Raw genomic sequence first — 25657 nt, forward strand, 5'->3', positions numbered from 1 at the left:
AAATCCATTTGAACCTCCATTCATGGTGGTTTTTATCATCAGAGTCTTTCATTTTTAATAAATCCACCGTTATTTGGTCTGTTTTAATCTTTCTTTCTCACTCACTTGGTTCTCTTTGTTCCTTGTGTCGATTTCGTCAAAACAAAGCAGCATCTTTAATGTTTCCGTTACGTGTGAGTAAAATTACCACAATGTACCGACACTGGCTGTAAAGAGCAACTTATTATCTTTCATAAACTGGTGGAATTTCTCTGATAGAACAAATATGAGCAGAGTTACGGTCATTTAAATTAACGTGATGCGTTCAGGGGCCCTGGGAAACCCAGTCCGTGAAAAGAGCACGTGTCTGGGTAAATCTTGGTTTATAGTTACCCTACGCAACAGAAAATATGAAATTAACAGAATGTACTGTCAACAACAAACCCAGAGTCGCTTAATGGTGACGTAACGCCATACGTGTGTCATAAATTAACGTGATGTGTTTCTCTGTGGGAACCGAGTTGAGCTGGTGATCACGTCCGTTCTACCGTGCCAGAAAAGGGACAGGGAGGGGGGGATTCCTGCTGTGAGCTTAGAACAGCCCCAGTTGCCAGTGTGAGTACACCCTAAAGGTCCAGTATTTTGCTATTTTTCACCATCATCTCCATTTGTTCTAAGAGCCCCAACAACATAGTATTTGAGGTTTATTTTCCCATGTTTTCTGGAATTTTAGCCCATGAAAAGTCAGTTTAATGACTCTTCTAAAAACAGGCTGTTTTGGGGTCTTCATGCATATGCATGAGTGGGCGTGTCTGGAGACGCTGACTCCACACAACAGCTGATCACTAGCGTTTTTCTTTTGCTATTCACACTTGTTATTGTTTTCAGCCAAAAAACTGCACTTTACAGTAAAACAGATAGATATTTAAGAGGCTATTGTGATTGTGAGTCAGACAAACGCTGCTCCACGGTGTGTTTATCACAACAGCAGCAGTGGAGTCAGTCAGATGTTTCAGCTGTTTCAAACACTCACTGGAACTGCTACGTCGCTTTCTCCTCCTCCTCTCCACTAATTATTACAGGAATAGTCCATTGAAGATAATAATAATTACTTTTTTCTGACCGTGGCGTCACATTGTGTCACAAACACGTCGGATCAAGTCAAAGGCGATATATTCTAAATTAAACCACAGTGTTTGTTTTAGCTGTGGGGTAGTTTGAGGGGGAGGAGCTCACATTCCTATAGAGTAGGAGGAGCCAGGATTGTCAGGAGGAGGAGGAGTTTCTCACGTTGTGACATCACAACGCGAGAAAAATCCAACTGTCCCGTTTGGAGCTGACTTTTTACTAGGGTTGGGCATCGTTTGGATTTTACCGATTCCGATTCTTTGAGTTGTGCAGGTCACAGGTTTCACAGGATAATGTTTTCATTTGAAAAAGCCTTTACACTGGCCATTTTTATTAATTCACCTAGTTGATACTGTGCCTATGGTCAGTAGCTCAGCAGGCAGACACACACATCAAACATCTTTGTAACGGTTCCAGAACCAGTTCTTGGTGCCCAACCCTACTTTTTACAAAATGTGGAATAACAAGAGAGGGAGGAAACAGAACTTTTTCAACTCTGACCCTCTGAATGAGGCTAAATGTAAAGTATATCACTGTAGCAAAAGTCATTCAGTGGAAGCAGCGTTTCATGTAGGTTATAATTTACTCCATGCAGAGTCGGTGATTGTACTGTGGTTGACATAGTCTGGATTATCACTTTATTCACAGCATTATTACTGCAGATATAGGCATCATTATAGCAGAGCATTGCACCCCTTCAATTACAATCATATCAGTATTGTTGCTTTTGAAATTTGCTTTTCATATTCAGCTTAAAGTACTCACCAAACGCAAAGTTTAAAATGCATGAATCAAAACTGTGCTGCTCAAAATTTCACCTTAAAATTGGAAATGTTTACCCTTTGTTAAATTATTGTTTTTGTTTATTCTATTTTATTTCATTTTTAAAATTATTTTATTTTTTATTTTCTTACATTTATAAGTTGTTTGTATGTTATAAAATGCAAATAAAAAAGTTTTTAATTGAATTGAATAAAAGTTTTTTTTAAGTAAGGTAACTGTTCGATTATGATGTATTAGCCTGCTTAAAGTCAAACTTTATGTCTTGCAAGTTATTATTGGTTTTATGGTTAAAATACATAAATGTAGTTTGATTCCCATAAATCCTGTGTGTGGGTGGGAGACCTGTTATTATTCATGCTAATAACAGGTGTCATGTATTAATAATGACAGCGTAATGTCAGCCTTACGTATAAAACTTCAAGTAAAAAGTTACCAACCAAACAATTCAATTATGTTTTATGGATTGTGATTCATATTTCAAGTCTTTTAAGACTGTAGTACTTTAATTTCATTTTTTTTTTTTTCATTATGTCAGAATATTTCATAAGCAGATTGTGATGAAAGCTTATATTTGTACTACATGTCTCAGTGAGTAACCTTTACTGATGCATAAAGTGAATGTTTTCTGCTAGAGCAGCGCTGAGGATGAACTTTCTACTATGATTTACAAAGTGCACTGTGTTTTTGTGTCAGATGCTTTCTTTTTACCTTCCATTTTTCCTCTGCATTGTCTCTAAATCAGTGTTTGGTTATATGTGTGTTGTACGCTAAAACAAAAACATTTGGCCTTAACATATTGTTATAAACAGTACGACCCTGAGACTTTTCATCAAAACAGTTTAGAAATAAAAGCAACAATATTTTCTCATGTCTGTAAAGGTCTGATCACATAGTCTGGGTTTTGCTGCCAAGCTTTAAATGTCTATATAGTACAGCTAAATATGCTACAATCTTTATTTTGAAACCTTATTTTTTTATTACTATTTTTTACACCCCCAAGTTGTACTAGAGCTCTTTTTTATTACAAATCTTTTTCTGCTTTCATTCAACAATTGACTTTTTTTGTCAGACTTCACAGGCCTGGCTCTGTGTGTATCTGGGCTCTTTCTTGGGAAAGTGTTGGATGTGAGAACATGTTTTTTCTGGTTGGAGCACTTGGTCATTGTGGTTTGTCCTCAGGGATTAATTATTATGTTCAAACTACAATTTGTGGGAGGGGGGAGAAAAATCCGTTATTGGAGATATTTCCCTCTGACCATAGCATTTGACCGCACTAGTGTGATTGATTTACAGCAGAAGAAGGCATCAGTTGCATTAAAACACATTTGCTTCCTTATGGGTTTTAAAGTAAAGAGCCACTCATTCTTTTGGGAAGAATCTGATTTTTTTTAAACCTGCGGGAAAACGTTTAAAGAAATATTGAATGTCTGACGATCATCATTTCACTGCCTTGTTAATGCATCGATAATTCCAAAGGTTCAGTGTGAGATTGACTTGTAGTGGAGGGGTCTTTATGAGCTGTGTTGTCAGGCAGGTGCAGATACAAAGTGCCCGTTAACAGTGTTTCTCAAATGGGGGTACATGGTGGCACTACAGGGGGTACTAGAGAGTGAGAGGGGACACATAACAAATGTAAGCATTAAAAATATAGGGTTTTGTAATGTTTATTTTTGGTTGAAAGATCATTAATCATACTAAATATTACTTCAATTCTTAAAAAGTCTTAAAAAGTCTTAAATCCAATTATTTGAATTTAAGGCCTTAAAATGTCTAAAATTATCCTAAAATCTCTTAAAAGGTCCTAAAAATGTATCTATTCATACATTCATCAACCAACCGCACCTTTGAGTTAATACAGGTGATCTGCTCGGACGCTCCCCATCTTTACCTCAGGGCCCCCTGCAGCTCTTTAGCTGCCCCTGATGTTGCCTGTGTGCGTCCTCTGCTTATGTAACCGCTTTTTTAAGCTGGAGTGCGGACAGTCCGGACTGCGCTGTGTGCGGAGGCTCAAACATATCGTGGCCTGGAAGGGCCCGGCAGCGAAGGCACCACCCAGCGCCCAACTTGCCGCTTACCGGGGTTGTGGCCATGGTTACCTCGCTGAATCCTCTCCGCTCTACGGCGTGGACAGAGCCCCGTCACCCCCAGCACAGACTATCCTCAGTGTGCTCCGACACGGGGACCGGACCACAACAGTTAGCGCAAAGGGTCGGTAGCGATGTCGGCCACCTGACCAGACATCGTCTAGAGATACGGAGCGCTGTGTAACTGCACAGCAGATCACAGTGAATGGAAGCATGTTAATCACCTCCTTTTCTTACACAATCATTTAAAAGTAAAGACAACGATGATGAGTAGCTGCACATTTGTCTCAGCACTTACAGTCCATGGCATTAATATTTCATTGTGTTCTTTTATCCATCCACATTTTATTTAAAAACCCAAATTCCACAAGTGTTCTGAGAGCTGATGTTGTAGGTTTTCTGTTTTTAAAGCTGATTTGATTGTGCACATCTAAATGTTTAGTTTCTTGTGGGATTTATGCTGCTCATTTAAGTTTTGTTTGGAAGTCTTTATTTCTACTGAATAAGTTTTTGTGTTAAATCAGATTGAATTAGCTGAACAAGCTAATATTTTAGTTATTTTATAAATTTATTTATTTCTTTTGTAATATGATTACTGTTGGATATGGTGATTAATTAACGAGAATAGTGATACATTTGTTTGGTTACCTTAATGAATGGATACTAACACATATACCTTGTTTAAAAGTATGAAATAGCCACAAAGTGAGGAAAAGAAAAAAGATGCATAAAAAAAAGTTGATGAATTGAATTGTAGCACCCTGAATCGTAATCAAATTGTGAGGTCTCCTAGATGGCACACCCCTAAAAATAAAAAAAAATAAACATCTCTAGCTTTACTTCACTAATTTTGGCCCTCAAAGAGTTATACATTTCAAAATTTTTCACACCAGCGGCGTTTGCTCACGCGCCACACCCCCTATGCTGTGAAAAATTCCTAATGCATGCAAATGCACACACACACACACACACACACACACACACACAATGGCCGTTGGCGGTAGAGTTTGCCAATATTTTTTTTATTCTGAGTTTCAAACAAATATTAGTTCACAATTGAGAGGTTTCTGGTGTTTCACGTAGGTTAAACATTTTGTATTCCAATGTGAAAGAGCTCCTTCAATTTTCCTTCATGTCTTTTGTACTTTTTTCTGGTATGGATGTGAAATGGGTCTTAAACTGTATTTATTATGGTCTTAAAGTCTTAAATTTGACCCTGTGTGAAGTTGAGTTTATAAATCTTTAGTTTAAACGGTGAAGGGGAATAAATCCAACCATATAATGATCAACAATAATTTACTCATGAGGGGAATTTTAAAGCTTCTTTAGATGAACAGATTGCATACAGCTTTGTATATATAGAGCACACAGATTACCACTAAAAATCCACCTCAACGTTCATGATTTAATCAGCACAGTGTGGCTCAGGGACTGGAAAAAGACTGTGGAAACCATTAACATAAAGGCATCTTGGTCTCCTCCTCTCCCTGGCTGCGTCCCATCCTCTTTACTCTTTTGAAAAAGAGTTTTTTGGGCACCATCTTGATCCATAAAGATCAGTTCTGCAACTTGAAGCCAGATGATGTATAAGTTTGATTACTTTGCTACTAGCCAACCTGGCTGAGCGTAGACGTGAGTGGGTGGATGGTTGAGTTCGTGAGAGGAAAAAAGTCGGCACATACATTGCTGGTGAGCTTAATTCCACCTTGGGCAACACACATTTCTTATTTTCATCAGGATCATTGGGTATTTATTTCATTTATGCTTTTAGTGTCTAATTTATGTATATTTTACTTCTCGTAACAGGAACATGAAAAAAGATTAGGGAGAGTTTGCAAAAAGGAGTAGGGGGTGAGGGGGCTGAATAGTACATTTTTTACTAATTAGTGTCATTTATATCAACTTTTAGCCTTGAAATACCCATAATATCCCTTTTTATCTCACTGTCTTTATTTCATGTATCATTACATCACATCAGGCTAACTCTTCCTATGCCCACTACCATAGAGAGACTACAGTGGAATAGCATATCAATCTGACAATTTAGCGCTTAAAGTTGTGTCATCTAGTTCTTTGAATTTATGACGTTATTCCTAAAAAGATCAGGAACCTTACAGCTGAAGGATTTTGAATGACCAGGAAAACAGAAATCTGACTTTAAAAATGCTAGTTATTGCATCATTTTGGATGTTACTATTGGCCAAAACAGGTGAGTTGATGCCCCGATGAGAACCATCAAATGCCTTTTATTGCATTTGCAGCTTCTAAATCACCTCTTATTTCTACTCGTCTTTCAGTTGAGTTGTCTTTTGGGTTTAGTGTCCCTTGACGATATAACAGCTGGAAAAACAAAAAAATGTGTATGAAATTTACATATTTAATTAAAGGCTGCATGGTTAGTGTTTAGCTACTTGCAACTTGTATCATAACTCCGAACAAGAATAAACGGGTCAGAAGAAATTCATTATTGAATGAATATCATTGATATAATTAAAGACCTACTAAATGAAAGTTGGTAAAGCAACACTACTAAAGATTCAGTGAATTTATGTGGAAAACACGTCAAACATCCACTGATTCACGGACAAGGAGGGAATTCTATTGGAAGAATTTCGTCTGTTTTTCATTACAACCAAGGTCAAGAGTAAATGTCTCGATACGAGTCTACCATGCTGGAGAGAATGGGCTTCAAGATGCAGATCAGTCACATATTTTGTGTCAGAAAATTGTTTCTCTTTGAAAAACTGTGCACTGTAACATGCAGAAAATTCTATGATCAAATATTCCATTGAGCTTCACATCACTTTGTCTCTGTAATTTGTAATTGTCGTCATGGATATATTGGAATAAGGGTAAAAATCCTTTTGATAGTGACAAAGAAATCTATTACGAGGAAGTGGGGCAGAGTGGATCGAAAACAATAGAGGAAATCTACATCATGGAAAAAGTGACACATTGCTTGAGACTACAAGAAATGCAGATGAACAATAAATAGTAGAAGTGGATGTTATTCATCACAGTGATAAAAAGTGAAAGAAGAAGAAACTGGAAAGGACTTGTGAACACTGACAGAATACAGGAACTGAGACAAACTCAGTGCATCTTATTTTGTTCTTTTTATTTGTTTGTGTAATAGTGTTTTAAATATATACCCAATAAAAAAATTTAGTTACAAATTAAAAAAAACTCACAAAGTAAAATTTAATCCATCCAATTTTTGATTCGTCATAAACTCAATGTCCACCCGAGCAGCCAAAATGTTTATGCATTCAACTGCCTCACCAGCTGGTCCCAGGCCAACCACACCACTTTAAAACCAATACAATCCACACTTGAACCACGTCATTTTCATCTCTGCAATATTCTGTCTAAATACAATTTATTAAGTTGTGAAAATCTGATTAAGTTCACAAATATCAGTCTAGCATATAAAATCCTTCATGGCCTGGCTCCTCCCCCTCACAGTGAGATTCTGAAAGTAAGGTTTTAGCCTTTTGGCTAACTCGGGCATATTCTACAGTTGAGCTGTTATGTTAATATGCACTGTCCTTATAAAAAATAGAGAAATAAAATAAAAAAGGTCATTCCTTAGATATTTTTATATATTCCAAATGCATCGTTTTTTGAATGTGGTGTTCACCTCACATAACAATAGTTTGTGTAAACCTAAGGAACCAAGTTAGAACGTTTTTTATTTTTAAAAAAAGATCACTTAGAGATATAGTTAGTGGATCTTCTCTAACGCCGTCCTTAATAATATCCTTATTGATATATATTTTTTTTGTTCGTCTTGAAACTCATCTTCAAATTATATCTGGGCCTGGTTTGCATCCACCAAATGAACCAAGCTGAAAACCTGCATCTATAGCAACTAGACTTAGAGATGTCTATACATTGAGTCAAGGAGCCATGTGTAGGCTGCCTGTCCACTAAAGACACGTTTGGTTTAGGATTTGGGTGGGAGCTTTACTTGTAGGATCTGATGAATGTGCTGTTTGTGCAAATGTGTGGGAAGGGCCAATACGCGTTGGCCTTTTTACCTTTGCAACCCCATCAGCTGGTAATTGGCTCCATATGTTAGACACACGGACCGCTCCATTAGATGTGTGCGCCTCTGTGTTCAGTCCCCACCCCCCGTCAGAGCTCGTCTACCAATTTATTTCCATATTTCTCCAGCAATCCTTTGGATTTCCTGATAAGAATTTTATCAACTGTTGAGAAATTAGTGTAATATGTGGGATATGGTAATGTGTGCTGGATGTATTACGGATAGAACCAGGATGTTTGTTGATTCCACAGGATCTGGTTTCTATAAACATCCATAGACATCAAAGTTCAGCATCATTATCAGTTATTTCTGAAGATTTTTAGAATTTGTATTTGGGGAGTGAAATGTTTAGAATTACTGTAGCATCATGTGTCATAGCTAAAATATAAACCAAACTTTTTGGAATTGGGTGGAAAATTCTCTGAATAATTCAATAACATTCCCAGTATGAAGTGTGGTCCTTGGTCTAATTTTGTGCGGCCCCCAAAACTTGTATTTCAAGAAGTTGGAAGGAATATAAAGCCCAGCATAATTCACAAAATAACTCCCAAAACACACAAATCGACAGCAAAATGCACAAAAATTCTGCAAATACACAAAATGACATCAAAGACAGACGAAAACACACAAAAGAAACAACATTTTACAGAATAGCTCCAAAGACACACAAACTGTCAACAAAATTATACAAAATGACAGGAAAATACAGAAAATAACTACATAAATTGTGACCCCAGAAACACACAATTCAACACAAAAAGTGCAGAAAAATACACAAAATTACAAAAAAATAACACACACGTAATGACTACAAACTGACAAAATAATTACCAGTAATTTTTCTAACTGCTGACATAAATTTTGATAATGTGGCCCTCGGATCAGATACCATCACATTTTTGTGGCCCCCGCAGTGATACAGGGGGTCGATATCAGAAGGATAACTTTTCATTTTCAAAATAATTTGAATATGAATAATACAGAAGCATGCCATATATTTCTATAAACATGCGTTCAGGTTGCATCGCTAAAACCAAAAGCTGTGACTGCTTTTTCAACGGTTTTAAAACAGACAATAATCAAACCACTGGAGCAGAAGCTGGAATAAATTCCAAGGTGAAAATGTTCTTTTAACCAGTCCAAATGTGAAAATACCGTCTTTGCTCAGGATGAAGAATGGGTCTCACCTGTGGCTCTCTACAGTTTCTTTTTCATCTCCTTATTCACCAAACAGACGATCCGACACATCCTCTTTTCCTTGCCTGCTCATGCTTGTAATTCAAATTCCAAAGCTTTCTGAAAGCTACAAATAAATTGGATCAGGCATTCCTCGAAATGCAGTAATAATGTTGGGATTAATTCATTTCCGCTACGACCTTGAGCCATTAGGCCATTAGGCTAAGTGAATCTCTGCTTTTATAAACAATTATCCAATCGTTTCTTTAACTCATTCACTGCCATCATTTTAGAGCATTGTGACTGATTTTTAAAAACCCACAGAATATTTTGTACTATGAAACCAGATTCTGAAAAGATTAGACTCTCTACTTTCATCAGAAACTATTTGTTTCTACCTTCTGTAATAAGCATTTGAATATAGGTAGTTTCACACAAAACGCCAGTTTCTGACAAAAAGCTGAAAAAGGCTTTTCCTAAAAAATCCTGTCAGTGACTTTGAAGCACATTTTTTTTGCGTTAGTGACATCTCAACATTCCTTCTAAGAAACTACAAAAACAACACTGAGACCGAGCTTTTGATGGTTAAGTTATTTTACTATCAGGTTCCGTGTTTTGGCCTTCCGCCAAGTCTCTCCCCCCGTCAGTCTCCACACATACGCAACTTCCTCCTACTCCCGACATGTTGAGTCTCGCCGTTTGCCCCGGTTTGTTGATCATTTTCTTTCACTATTACGACACTCTCAATAGTCCACTTAGTTCCACACATGCTCAGTGTGCACTGCTGTGAGCTTCACCTTCAACTCTCATAGCGCCATTTTCTGCCTCGTAAGCTCCTTTTTTCTCCCCCTGATCTCTCATCCAAAGGTGCACTGCTGCCACCCACATGGCACTAGTTGGTTGTTACATCATAGTACAAGCCTGATATTCATGAGAGAACTCCGTTACACTGTCTCCTAGCAACCCCCGTTGAAAAACACAATTGACGTATATTTACGTCAATGGCAAAGAGCGTTTTAATTTTAAATGATGTATATTTACATCAATGGCCGTGAGTGAGTTAATAGTGTTTTCCCAGATGTGCATACCGTTTTGAATATATCTAATCATTTGCGTCACAGCTGGATAATGAGAATCAAGATAACCTGGAACCCTTTAGTTTTGTTAGATGTTTGTGTGTACATGATGGACAGAGGTCACAGGGAACAGTAAGCAATACAAGAACCCAAATGTGATGTTTTGATGAATGAATACTCGTATCTAGCCAGTGATTGACCTGTCAGAATATGTCAGAACAGAGAAGGACAGATATTGTAGACATTCTTTTTTCTTTTAGTTTACTTTTTATGGTTGAGACAACGAGATTGGTCTCCTCTGCTCTTCTTAGGTACGTTATTATCTTATGAGCCTGTATGTCAGCCTTTGACATGGGCTAGAGTCAAGCAGAATGTTTCATAAGTGGGTGGTGTTTATTTGTAATACTCTTACACCTGCTGCCTGCAGGCACCAACGCTTTCCCAGAGATTCCTGTGATGTTTTGTCTGAACCTTGTTGACATGTTTCCATTTTCTGAAAAGATAATTCAAAGGCATATTCAACAGAGTACATTTCTCTTTACACCAGTCAAGAATTGACGTTTTCTGAAGGCCAGCCAGCAGCATAATGTGGCACAGAGGCAGAATGAATAATTGTAAAAACAGATTTATTTCTGCCTGATTTGTGTAAAATATACAAACAAATAAACTAGAGCATTTTAGTCTCCCTCAGAAAGTTAATGTGATATATTTACAGGTTCATTCTAAAGTATCTCACATTTAAAATGCTTTGTCATCTGTAGCTTTTCGTAACCTTTGTCTTCGCTCTGTGGATTCATGTTTCTAACATTCCTCAACTCTCTTCACAGTTGTATGTTTAACCTCTTCTTCTACTCACTTTCAACATAGGATATTAATCTAGCATTAATCACTGATTCTTAACAAATTAAAATTTCTCTCAAACAACATTGACAAATACTTTGAATTTATGAATTTAGATTTTGTGTGTATTTAAAACCAAAACACTAATTCTAGTAAGATAGTTCATATATTAAACCATTTATATATTGTTATTACGGAAGGTTTACATTTTGACAGCGATTTTTTTTTTTTTTTATTCTTTTTGATTCTAAGTCAATTCCAAGTCTATCATCTTTCTATGGCTCTGAAGAAATAAGCTCTTTTTCTTTTTTTCACCACACATTGCCCAATATTGTTTTCTAAAGGAATTTCAGAGCGGGGGATAAGCGTCTGTGGCTCAGTAGATGCAGACGGACGGAGGGCGACCACAGCTCTGGTGTTCCACAGATTTAGGTGTAAATTATGTAGTTTGTGTGTGTGTTTGTGTGTGTGTTTGTTGCCAGCTCTGTGGAATTTAGGGTAAAAACATGAATGACAAAGAAAAGCTCCCCGGGGGTGCAAGGTGCACATGGTGAAAAGGTTTGCACTTTTTACCTGCCCTAAGGGATCCTCCACTATTTTTACAAATTTGGTCTAAAACTTTTGAAATGTCCTTATTAGTAGATCTATGCCTAACAAAACTCATTATTTTGCACCATATTCGTTTTATTAACTTTTAAAAATAGGACTACTTTACCGTTAGAGAGCCTGTGCGCCGCCATGTTGAAATGACGTCATTGATGATGACAATCGGCCTTTTAGTCCATTAACAGAGTATGTACACCTTTTTGTACATCCAACCTTCAAACACATACTCATTTGACCATAATTGCTAACTCTACTTAAGCTCCTCCCACTATATGAATACATACTTTAGATGGGCACTGTAGTAGTTGATCTAATAATGACATTTCAAAGGTTTTAGGCCACATTTGTTAAGAAAGTGGAGGATCCCTTTAAGAAGTCACATGACAACTGGCAGCATGTCTATAGTTTGCATCAGTGCGTTTTCTTATGGGATTCAACCACAGCTGTTTAGAAATGGACAGGAAACCTCATTTACCCCCATCTCTCTTTGGTCTGTCATTCAACTCTGGAATGATGGTAATATGGTGCACTTTTCACTTTTCCAATTACCTCCACCGTCTTTGTGAATGTCTTCTTTTTTGTGATAATGTTTTCTCATGGATCATAAAGAAAAGTCCAAATGCTCATTGAGAAATGGAAAATTCCTCAGGGTGTGCTAAAAGTGAATCAATATATGCTGTAGACCTCCATGTTCTTTTGTCTACTGCTGACTATTTTCTGGTTCACTTGACGCTTTTCACTCAGCAAACCAGACCGTGTCACCTGGAGTCTTGAAAATAGTGCGAGCAATCAGACACAATTGACGTTAAATCAACGTCATAAAACTGGCCTATTGAAATGATGAATGCCAGCCTGTTCAGGTGTCGATAGAGACCATTTACTGGTGTTTCTTTTCAGTGAAAGGGCTGTGGGTTATAATGGATCTGTTAGAGCTGCTGGAATGACTTTAATAACAACTTCAGCTGTCAAGTGTTTGATTTTGTACGTTCCCACCTGTCATTTACCAACATGTTTTATCAATTTATTTCTTGGAGTTTTTAGACTAAATGCTTATTTTACAATATATAGATGTGGGTCAGGTTCAAAATAAAAATAAATTCCGATAGTTCACATCTCAGTTCATAATTGACTGATCTTGGTAAAATTGTGTTCAGTTATGTCGGGTTCGTTCCTCAATCACCTCACTGAGTTTCATCTGAATCGGGTCTGGATTGTGCATTTTATTGCAGTTTTTTGGGGAAAGAATGGAGGTGCCCATATTTTTGGACCGACTGCGATACAAATGTCCTTTAAGCCTTTAAAGTAGAGCTGGGCAATATGGACCAAAACTCATATCTCAATATTTTTTCTCAAAATGGAGATATACGATATAAATTTTGATATTTTTAACTCAATAAAGTCTTACTAGAAAGATTATTCTGACACAGCCACATTTATTAACACAAACAGCTGCACAATATGTGGACAGCACGTGTGAGTGAGTTCTGTCGTGTGGCTTGTTTAGATGAAGGTCTGTGTTAAGATGGACTCAGTGATCATCTAACTGAGCTTTTTATGCTAAAATGAGTATTTTAATACAAAATAAGCTATCAAATAAATATCTCAGAAATACATAAACACTGTAAAGGACACTGTTTGACTGTTCTCTATAAATAATATTAAATACTTGTTTGATTAGATTTATACTGGATCACTGTATGAATAAAAACAAGTATAAAAGAATATAGATTTATCTCTCAAGTGACAATTTCAAAGGAAACTTCATTCAACCTTACATTTAGATTGTTCATGTTTCAATTTAACTTTACAAAGTATGTGATGTTGCAAAATGTGCTATGTGAGGTTCTGAAGCATTTTAACGCTTTTCTTCTTAAATAATGTAGACTAGTGACTTAATGTCTTTCAAACATTTCATATGAATTACTTAAAAAATGACAAATAGTTTTTTTTGTAACATTTATTTTGAAATAATGGCTTATTTGTGCTTTAACACAAGTGGCTGAAAGAGAAAAAGCTTCTTCTTGGCAGTGATATTTTCAGTAGAAAAGCTGGGATGGAGCAGGTCACATGATGTAAAAGGATATTATTCACTATTATGAATCACCACAGTGGTGATTGTCTGCTTTTCTATGGGAGAAAAAGAAACATTGGAAGATAAAATGTTTTTTCTTTTACTCACGGTAGATGAAAAGTGCAAAGACGGAGAAGGAGAGTCAGCAGCTGCTGTTGAGGAGTCTGCAGTACTTGGAGCGCTACATTTACCTCATCCTCTTCAACACATACCTACACCTGGAGAAAAAGCATTCCTGGCAGCGCTCCTTCACTGTCTGGATGGAGGAGGTACACACATACCAAACTCATTTAGTGAGGCTTTGTTTGTTCACACCAATTCATTCCAATTCCAATTCACATCTTCTTTACTGTATTAAACTGAGCCTATATTGTTAACATGACTATATTTATATTCATACAACATTAAACAGTAAAACAACCCACCACACAAGTGAGAATAGGTGAATATTTACATTCTGATATAATTGAACAAATGAATGCGTTAATTTAAAAACATTTCTTTTCATCTAAGAAAAAACGGGGGCGCTGCTTTAGTGGTGAACCCACAGTTTCTCTGCGCTCCTGTCCTCCCATGTCATATGTGATTGTTTTTTCATGTTTCTTGGACAGGAATGAATAAAGAACATCTCATCTCATAAATAAATAAAAACTACATAAACTAATTAGATTACAAAAAAGATGCAATAAACTGACTTATAAAAGAAGGTTTTAGAACTCTTAATCTAATCATTCATTTAATTATAAGAAATATCAGTAACACACAGGTTTTATACATAAAGGCTGACATTATGCTGTCATTAGCATGACTAAGGCGTCGTTCGTTACCCTAACGCTACCAAACTCCACTAGATACTTCCACTTACGCCTAAAAATGCCAACATAGAATTTAGTGAACAACACTTGATGACAGCCTTCATGACACAATATTCATGCTAATGACAGCGTAATATCAGCCTTTATGTATAAAACTTCAAATAAATTGTTACTGAAATATCACATCTCGTTTTTGATCTAAGTAATATGTTTAAAAATTCTAATTTCCCATTTTCATTCAAATGAAATGCAAAAGCCTTTAATGAATGCTTCATAGTAGCACATGTATCAGTGGTGCTTTGTGGAATTTTTAGGAAATATACTCTTTAATGTCGTGTGTGTGATTTACACATTACGTAATGTTCGACTTCACACACACGTTTAGTTTACTATGTAGCAAAGGCATTTAAAGTTTGTTTTTCACACTCAAAAGCAGAGATTGTGAACATCGTGCACTCATGTCAAGTTTCATTTGAATTTTCTTTCAGGAATTTACTGGCTGGTCCTCGTGCACGCTCAGCTGCAGATTGTCTGTGTTTTGTTTTGTTGTTTTTTAGGTGCAGATGCATTAATCGTTTAGCCAGATGTTCCCCAGCCTACACTGAAATCTGGAATTTTCTATGCATTCCAAACAAATGAGTGGTCTGTTGGTGCACACATGCACACACTAAACATTACTCACAATTTATGTGGGAATATGTTGATGTAGACATTTAGTGGACAACTAGAGGATGTTTCATTTAGGTTTTTTTTTACTGCATAATGTTGTTGTTTTACTGCAGGATTAAAAACCCATTACTGTGACATATTTCATCCTCTTTATACAATACTTTTGTGTCATCTCACGTTAGAAAGAATCACTCGCTTTCAAAGGATTAGAGTTGACATTTTTATGTACAGGTACTTAATGTGTCAGAGTGTTTCCGATTGTTGGCGTGTTTTAAATGTCGTCCTTAGATGTAGAACCAAAAGGCAGGATGCACTGCAGGACTGAGATAATGTGGCTTTTAAGACAACTGTCATGGAAATTATTCGCAGCACGTTCACTCAGGACTTGTTATTGCTGTTATGAGTAGCAGATACATGTGATGCATCAGACTGACTGTAATAGGTCCGTTATGTCCACAGATAACACAGGCCTGACAAGCAGGGGGCCAAGATAATGGAATAAATCACATTATTACCGATCGATCGGTCCATCCTTAATTCTGATGCAAACAAACTCTTGGTAAATGTAAATAGCTGTGTTTCCATTAACCTTGAAAATACGCACAATCTAAATAAAGCAATAAAAACACCAGAATTTCGATTAAAACAATGAAATATCGCTAAAAAATTTCAGACGTTTCAAAATTTAAATGTGTCGTAAAGCTCTATGGAAACACGTTTTACACAAATACACGTCACAGGACGGGACATACCTGGTCACATGACCACTTCTGTTCAAGAAAACATGGTGTGGTACGTGTGGACAGAAATTATTAGTGCCTGCCCCGCCCCCACCCCACCCAGGTGTAACACTGCTCTCCCTTTTTATATTCTCCCTATAATAAAGTGTTTCTTACCCTTCCTTAGGGAGGGCTGGTGATGGTCACAATTATGCAATAAAATAAATTCATTTATTTATTTGCAATAACAAAACATGTATTGCTGTGTTTAAAACATTACACTTATTGTAGTGTTGACCTTTGACATCATGCGCAGACAAGTAAAATAAATACAAAACAATGTTCAATGAAAACACGTTCAAAGCGTAATTATACTTTGTCGACATTTAGAGTTATTGTTTTTAAATAGTGAAAATCTGTGAAGGAAAGCTAGCTAGTGCTATCCTCCTTTGTTGCTCTACGTTGGTGAAATGTCCTGGAGGTTTTTGGTGTGTGTGATGCTGGGCGACATTAATCAAAGCTATTGGAAAGCTATGTTTCATGTTGCATTGACGATATCACCAATGCCAATACTGATTAGGCAGATGGAGCAGAAAGCGAAACGCAGCGCTGGTCTTTCCCACAGTCGGCAATCTCAAAGGCTGCACATACCGGGGGCCGGGGCCGGTGTGGGGGGGACAGGGAGGCCTCTGTGCCACACATCAAAACAGCTGGAGTGACTGATAGGGTGCCTCTCCTGCAGGCATGCATGGTATGCACTGTACACAAGTCCTGCCATTGTATAATCATCCACGTTTTGGATTAGCAAACACAGATTTCAATTTCTAGATCTCTGAGGTTTTTCCTCACATCTCCAACACGGCCTCAAGGAAAAAACGTCTCTAACGACTTTGAGGACAATATTTTTTCAACATGCAAACAATATATCAGATCCCCTTTATATTGTGTGTAATACAGTGAGTTACAACCTGCTTTTGATAAACCATCCACCTACATAACGTCCATAAATCATACAGGAATTCTCTCAGAAGAGGCAGAATTTATCTTTATTTCCTGTTTGCTACAAACTACTATTTAAATACTTTACTTAATATTTAAATGCAAATATTCATTTCATCTTCAAATCAGACCAGTGCTGGTTCCAGCAACATTCAGTTTGACTTATTTTTGAACCGTGAGTAGGATTTTTACCTCCACCAAGGAGCTAATATTTGTTTGTATTGTATTGTTTGTTTGTTAGCAGAATTACATCATAAATACCAGTACTTAACGGGACTCATTTTTACATTAATGGAATACATTTTTTTTTAAACTGTAAAAAGCTCAAACAAACAATGGGCAGGAAAAAAAAAGTCATAAACCAGAGGTCGGCAACTTTTATCACAACAGCAACTTTTGTTTGATCAACATTCATGTCAGTATTAGAATGATGAGCGATCTGAGCATTAATACAGGAAACAGAGTTTTTATATTATTTTGTGTGTTTTTCAGTCATTCTGTGTATGTTTGTTGTTGTCTTGTTGGTTGTGAAACATTTTCTGCATTTCTGTAGTTCTTTTGTGTATTTTTCCTATAAATTATATGATTATTATTGTGTATTTGTGCGTGTGTCATTTTGCATTTTTTGGGGTAATTTTTTGTGTATTTCTGTTTTCGTTTTTCTTGTCTTCTTGTAAATTTTGTGTATTACTTTTGTCATTTTGTTCATTTTTGTTGTAGTTTTCTATATATATATATGTCATATATATATATTTAATTTTTTTTTCTGTGTGTTTCTCTGTATTTTCCTGCAATGTTGTAATTCTTTCATGTATTTTTGCTTTTATTTTGTGTATTTTTCTGTCATTGTGTATGTTTACTTTGGGAACCACATGAAATTAGGCTGAGGGTCACATGTGGCCCCCGTGCCACCAGTTGCCTCGTTGCACATTTTACATACCTATGTGCAAACAATCTAAATAAATAACACAATGGATAAAGGCCTCACCAAACGCTCCATGTCAGCTGACTCATGCTGACTGGGAACACTGGGCTTTTGCTTTTTAATGGGATTCTAGATCAAACACACGTAGACATGGAGCCCTAGAAAGCAACAGAACAACACGTACCAGTGAGAGCTCCAAAAAGAATGTGAGGCGATGGTGACGAGCACTGATCGATGCCTCGGGCTGTTGGCTTTGTCAATGTTGCCACGGTCACTGGTGATTGGCTAATGATTGTGGCCTGCAGCCCTGTCACTGCAGGGTTGTCCTGTAACTGGGCCAGTGAGCACATCAACACTGGTAGTGGTGTGTCCCAGTCTGATATTACTTCATTAAACCTAAGTAATAAGTAGTCAAATATGATTGAAAGCTCTATCAAAAGACAAAAATAAGAATGTGCTACGTCACTTTGGGTCGACACCATCTGCTCCATCGGTCGCATTTTAAGGAATAAAATTGTTCAGAAAAGTACTTTTATGCTGTTATTAATAAATTTAAAATCAATTGGTGAAAAGGTCAAACAACATTTCTCATTAGAGTAATTAAACCCCTGCTTTCTCCTGACCTGCCACTAGGAGGAGAATTTAAAAAATGACTTGATTATGGACGAGGCTCCTGGAGCAGTTAAGACACGCCCACTTCATACTATAAAATCTCCAATGCTATGCTAACTAGCCACTCATTACTCAGTATACCTCTAGTCACTTGTCTCTAAGTCCAACCTACTCACCACAGATTGTAGAGCCCACAGATGATAGTCATTATAAAAGGGGCGGGGCTAACAGCACTTGTTTGTGACGCAAGATGGTCCCAAAACGTCACATGATCTTGTTCTCAGCCAATAGCAAAAATCTATTGTAATATCCTGGTTTCTACCCATAGAGGGCGGTAACTGACATTTATCAACTAAATACGACAAATGTAAATAGTTTGACTAAAATGTTGAGAGTTGGACCATAATCAATAAACAGCTCTACTTCATACCCACATATATTGGTATTCAGCAGAAAAAGGTGCTTTTGACAAAGTTTAATTGTGCTTTGAGCGTGTTTCCATTGAAGGTTGTTTTGGGGAGGAGCCTCATAACGCCCATGAGACTTTGCTGCAGAAAGACGGACGCTCCAAACCTGCTTAGAACACTCTGCATTCCTTTGTTGTTTCACGTCTAACGTGGCGGTAACTATTATTAAGTATAACGCTAAGAAATGTCTGTGTCTCCTCTTCTGTCCACACGTACCGTGTCACGTTTACTCATGTGACCAGGTACGTCACATCCTGTGATGTTTCTTTGCTGAATAAGTGTTTCCATAGCATTTTTACAACACATTTCAATATCGAAACGTAGGAAATTCCTCCTCATGAAAGCGTCAAAACTTTTTAGTGATATTTGAGTGTTTTTCAGAATTCAGGTGTTCCATTATTCATTTTTATTGCATTATTTAGATTTTACGCATTTCCCAGGGAAATGGAAACGCAGCTTCTGTAGTATTAAAACTAAAACATTATTTCTTTACATTTGTCTCTGAAATGAGGCCTATTTAAAGTTGCAGTTCACAATGTCAGAAAGACCTGTCAAGCCACGCCCCCACAAACTTGAACGATCTCATCAGATCTATTACATTAATAGTTGGGCTGCTCAGTTTGAGGCAAACAAACTCTGAATTACTTAAATGTCGAGTCACCATCAATTTAAAGAAATGGAAAAATTAAAACTTTTGTAAACACAGTAAAAAAGTATATATTTATTTTTTAAATCTCTCATGTTAACTTATGATCTGTGCCTCTTTTATGGGGATCAAGATTAGTTTTAACAGTGAAATGAATGACTATTGTTGGTTCGTATTGTATCATTTGGCTTTAAGGCCAATTGTTTCCGACTCTGTGTTGTTTAGCACTTATTTAACGGCGCTTGGCAACCACAGCAGCCTGTGAGTCAGTGTTCCACTTGTCCTGACATGAATGCAGAAGGAAAATCTCACCATGTTTCACTTTGGTTCATTCCAACTGAAATCTGGAGAACATGGGTTTTTTTCCTAATAATGGTTTTCCGAGGCTGTCAAGCAAACATGTTTTCCTTCATCTTTTTAAGTACGAAGTTTTCATATTTTTGGTTTTTGAAAAAAGTACTTCCAAGGTTGATAAACATGTTGGTTTCCTTGTAGTTATTTTAATTTGTTTAAGCGGGAAACTGAAGTACTAAAATAGTCTACTGTATTTTTGAATTGATGAAGGATGTTCTTTTTTCATCCATCAGTGCAATAAGAAGAGAAAGTAATGGAGACGTTGTTGTTAAAGGAAGGATGTATTGAAAGTGACAGGGAGATGTAATAGCATCCTAACTGAACGTCAAGCGTTATTATAATAAAAGATGATTCAGCGTAACAGAAAGTAAATACAAATAAAATGTTTGTGCTTTCTACTGTAATAATATTAAAATAAATGTAAAAGCGTCTCAGATGGGCTTATGCTTTCTTTTTTTTACATTGCTTTCTAACCTGTTGCTATGTTGCTGACTGGGTTGTTGGTGGTTTCTTTGCACAGCATTTTTCATCCAATTTCACTTAATATCACAGTTTTTCAAACAGGTGCATCTAGTGGAGCTGCTTTGTTTAGAATAAAGTAGGAGGAAGAATGACACTCGCATCACATCCAGTGTTCGTTGCGTCATGATGGACAAATAAAAAGACGTGTTGCCATGTTAATTAAAAAGTTGTTTGTTTTTTCTGCTAGGTGGCGGCCAGAGCTGGAGTTTATGACATCCTCAACCAGCTGGGCTTCTCTGAGTTTGAAAACCCCAAGGACACGCCCCTGGCCAGGCTGCGCTGTCGCTGGCGGCAACAAAACATTCAGTCACTTCCTTTCCGAGGAGAGTTTGTGTGAAAGGATCACTGTGAATGCCCCGAAAACCCCTTCAGAATAAAAGACAACAATGCTGTGACTTTTACGAAGTGGGACAAAAACATTCCCTTGGAATTTCTATCTCCAGAGTCCTCATATTGTCATCTTTAAAAAAAACAGGTCATATTAATACTTTGTAGCTGTTTTAATGTCAAGTATCCACAATTTAGATGACAGAAATAATGAGTACTTTTTTCTTAATAATTGGTAACTACAGAGTTTTCTCTGTAGAAGTGTTTGTACAGTAGATGTGACCTTGTTTTTTTTATAAAACATATTTAGAAATTGTTTTTGCTTATGCATTTTACAGATTACGCTAGAAGAGCCTTTATCTCGCGTCTCTTACAGACTATTAGACCTTAAGTCCTGACCTTTTTATTCTTCACTAGCAGCTACAGATCAGAGGCTGTCTGAGTTTATACTGAGGCCACATGTACATTTGAAATCTATTATTATAAAGCTAATGTGTCCTTGAAGAATGTCTGAGGACTGCAGATGAACTTTTTTATTATTTACTTTGCTTTCTAACCCGTTTCTGTGATGCTGACCAGGTGTGTTGTGAGTTTCTTTGCACGACACGTTTCAACATCTTGCATCCAACTTATTTCACTCAATATCACACAGTGGAATATACGGAGGGTGTATTTTTATGTACCAGTGTCATGATGCCTGAAGCATTTAATGCGTCTTTTTAATTTGTTTTTGCAAATTTCACTCATTATTTTGGGTTCCTATGTCTGATTGGAGGACACAGACTGATTTTTAATTGTTTAATCTGTGCACATTCCATTTGCCTCAATCTTTACCTTTATTATTACCGTACGCATTATTGTTTTCAATTACGGAAATTAATGTTTCAAAAATCAACAACGCAGTGTAAGACTTCAAACTGTGATTTCCAAGCTTGAAATCGTCAGGATGTGGTGAAGATCCAGGTGAACTATAGGATAATTTTCAAAATAAAGTCCAGTTATTAAATCAGGATACAATGTTGGATTGGATATATTTCTATATTAAACAGTAGGTGATGATAATTTGGTACTTTTCACATTTTGTGTGATAATATGTCTAGTCTGTCACATGTACTGGGCTTTTTCCTGCTGTATTACAAATTACAGTTTAAAAATAGGGCCTCACATCCTCACCATGATGTCTTTTTTTAAGCATCTACTTCTTTACCTACAATACCCTGTAACAATAAAACCTGGTTAAAATATTTATGTAAAAATAAGTATATTTCCTATTTGAAACTGACATTGTGCAAATCCAAAATGAAAGAAGGATCAACATTACAAAAAAAGTTCCCTTAAACTAAAGCCTCTAATATTCACCCTAATGTTGTATTTTGTTGTAAAATTGTTTTCATCAGTCATTCCTAGTTATGATTATGTGCCTGTATATTCAATATAAGTGTTCTTTGTTGCTCCTCTTTTTAAGTTTAAAAATTAATTGCTGATAGATTCTAACAGTTATTGATTAAAAGAATAAAAGTCTCTTTGTGCAGTAAGATTTTTTGTTTTGTTTTTGAATATATTTGAGCTTCTGACCGACTCTAGTGATATTTTTTGCTCCCGTGTGTTCAGCCCTTTTTCCGACGTCCACTAATTTCTTCCTCCTAAGAATCTTCTCGTATATCCACACCGACACTTTGTTTTGAAGCCAAACGTTGAGATCTAAGCAGGTTATCAAACATCCAGAGACGTGCATTTAAACCAAACAAATCTTTCATTGTTGGGCTGAAGTTGTAACATATTCTGTACGCTGTAATAAAAAGCTCAGGCAGATCAAAAGACTAACCTGAGGTGCCGTTTGGTGTGGACAGGTGAGATCTTATTTAGGGGGGGGGGGGGGGGAAAGGGAAGGCTGTGTGAGGATTAAAAACCACAGGTCGGCACATCAGTGAAGTTTGCTTGGCTTGGCTCGGCCTGCTTTGAAAGGCTGATATCCCAGATCACTTCCTGTCTTGTAAGTGCATAGCAGGCTTATCTTTGGAAGCACGGAAGTTGTTGGGATTTTATCACACCGTTGCCTGTCCTGGATTGTCACAGAAGGAAACCAAGCGATTCGGATTCAAGTTTACGTCATCAGCTCATTTTTACACAGCATGAAGATATTCAGCATCTTAAGGAAAGTCACTGTAAAAACACACGTTATCCAATGATACTGAACATGTCAGTTTGAATAACATCCGGAGGTTCAAGAAAAAAAGGCCCATTCACTTGCAGCAAAGCCAACTTTACTCATTGTCAAGATAAGCCCTGGATCTGAGGAACACGCTGGGATGATATAACAGCCCCCCACCCCCCCTTCAAATGCTTTCCAAACTCATTGAGATACTCTTCAACGTGAAACTGAAGCTAGTGCTTCTGAAGGATCCAGAGATTACAGTGGACAAAGAGCAGCATTGAGAGATGATTGGCAAGAGTACATGTAATGAAGTTCATGTGAAAACAAGTTCGGATGAACTACGGCCGGGCCCGCAGAACGTCTTCGCGCCGAATAGCACGTACCACTTTCCCGAGATTTCAGTCCGCTGGCGTCCCCATGGCACATAGAGTAATGGACCTCATTCATTTATTGGTATAATCATAATCTACGTTGAATTACCTTTGAAACGATATATCACACGACTATGTTCCCGGAAATGGAGGGTGGGCCCCAGTTCAAAAAAAGGGCTCTGAGCATCTCATCATTCATTCATAGAGTATTCATACCAAACTGCATTCTGATCTAACAAGTACTAATGGAGGAGTAGTCATTTGGAAAATGGGGCCCCTGGGGGCCTCCTGGCACCCCTGGGGAAATGGGCCCCCTTTGGCCCCAAATAGAAGATTGGGTTCCGAGCATTGATAGGTAGTAGGTACACATCCATAGATTATATATATATACATTTTACCAACGTCTTGTTCAAATCATAAAGGTTAGAACAAAACCACCATTTATTTACACTTTAATATCTAATTAAATGTCGTCTCTGCTTTTCTTCACGACGTCACTGATATTCACACAGAGAGCTACGACTGTCAATCATTGCCATATATGACGTCAAATCTCGTTTTTCAACCTCAAATAACTTATTTAAAACAAAGTTCACAGAAAAATGAGCACTTGAACACAATGTGATAATAACTAATGATCACAGCAGAGTTTAGCTTTGGAAAAACATTATGTGACAAGTATTTTAACTTTACAGTTTGACCCACATCCCATCATTGAGGAGGCGGGGTTTATGACCTATACTGCAGCCAGTCAGCAGGGGGAGCTCTAAAAATAAAAGCTTCACTCCACCAGGGAGTTTGTCCATGGTCCACACCCACTGAGCAGGATGTCAATGAGTTTCTGTTGGAAGATTAAAAAACTAGTAACAGAGCTTTTAGAAAGTAAATGAAAACAAATGTATTTTGAAATTTTTACATATTACAACTTTTTACTTTTTAGTCAAAATATTTCTATTTTTTTGTAATTTATTGTAAAAATGTTAGAGTAACTGCCCTCTGTGGTTTGAAACCTAACAACTAAAATTGAATCTTGCTATTGGCTAAGAATGGTGGTATGTGACGATTTGGTGTCTTCTTACATTGTGTGTGTGTGTGTGTGTGTGTGTGTGTGTGTGAAAAAGGTTTTAAATCTCAATGAGATGTACCTGGTTAAATAAATAAAAGATATTAATTGATTGTTTTTTTGAGATTTTATAATATATACTGGGCGTGTCTTAACTGCTCCAGGAGCCCCGCCCATAATTAAAGTATGTCTAACCTTGATGTTAAAGTTTAACATGCTTATATTCAACAGTTTAAATGTTGAATATAAGCATTTATTTTATTTTTTGTTGTAATTGTTGTAATCTTCTAATACTTAACTAGCTGTGTAATAAGATTAATAAGAATCAGGGAGTAACACAATCATTTGATTTATTTTGTATTCATTTAGCTTTTGTAGCGCTTTATTATTCACAGAATCAAGTTTTTTTTTAATGATATATTGTCCAACAAAATGATGCATTTTGTAACATCAATCTAATCTTTAGTAAAGCATATTTTTTTAGAAATACACTGTCTAATCGTTTACCAAATTGAGTGTTTTTTTTTTTTTGTTTTTTGTTTTTCAAATCGACTCATCACCAAACCATGACACAGTTACTGTACAATAAGGTCGAATCAGCTCTTCTTGTGTTCAGAATAAATTATAGTTCCCTCATTAATAAGTCATTGCAGATTTAAAGAGGACAAAATTTCAGGCACATTCATCGTAAACGTGGTAAAGTTCCTGGTATTTTGTGTGACCTGAGGAAAACTCACTTTTTTTCTTCCACACATGGAAATCATTTTAGAAGTATTTGGAAACCTGCCAAGGTGACTACGTTAATGCATATTCTGTTTCATATGGAATATATTCTCTTTCCCCACGAGAAAAAAAACCCTAAGATAAACGGATTATTTTAAGTTTCTCATTGTTTTTCACAGAAAAATAAAATAATAATGATATTAAACAAAAATGTGAAGAGGAAAATTAGGATTTCTCACAGACTAATCCCGTTTTCTTTAAGACATTCAGGTGAAAGTGATTTTTTCATCCAGACACTGTGCTTCCCTCCAGGCGCACAAACAGCTGCTTTACATCTCACTACATCCCAGAGATGAAAACGCACATATTTTCTCAGCACGCTGGCATGAGACCACATTACAACATAAACGCATGCACAGCTCCAAACGCTCTACTGTAACTTATCCTCAGCTGTTGGAAACACAAAGCACTGCTGCTGCTGCTGCTCACTTTATTAAAT

At 36.8% G+C, this 25657-nt stretch overlaps 1 protein-coding gene across 5 annotated transcripts in view; it reads left to right on the forward strand.

Moving 5' to 3' along the window:
• Positions 1-22381, forward strand: part of pald1a (phosphatase domain containing paladin 1a) — a 53203-nt gene extending 30822 nt beyond the window's left edge. For all 5 annotated transcript variants that reach the window (XM_028475347.1, XM_028475345.1, XM_028475346.1 and 2 more), the window contains 2 exons: positions 13905-14060; positions 20707-22381. In XM_028475347.1, coding sequence (XP_028331148.1) covers positions 13905-14060; positions 20707-20856 — 306 coding nt within the window. In that variant the 3' untranslated portion in view covers positions 20857-22381. The remainder of the gene's footprint in view (positions 1-13904; positions 14061-20706) is intronic.
• The last annotated feature ends 3276 nt before the right edge of the window (positions 22382-25657 follow it).

The sequence above is a fragment of the Gouania willdenowi genome, chromosome 19 (genome assembly GCF_900634775.1).
Source record: "Gouania willdenowi chromosome 19, fGouWil2.1, whole genome shotgun sequence".
Classification (NCBI taxonomy): domain Eukaryota; kingdom Metazoa; phylum Chordata; class Actinopteri; order Blenniiformes; family Gobiesocidae; genus Gouania; species Gouania willdenowi.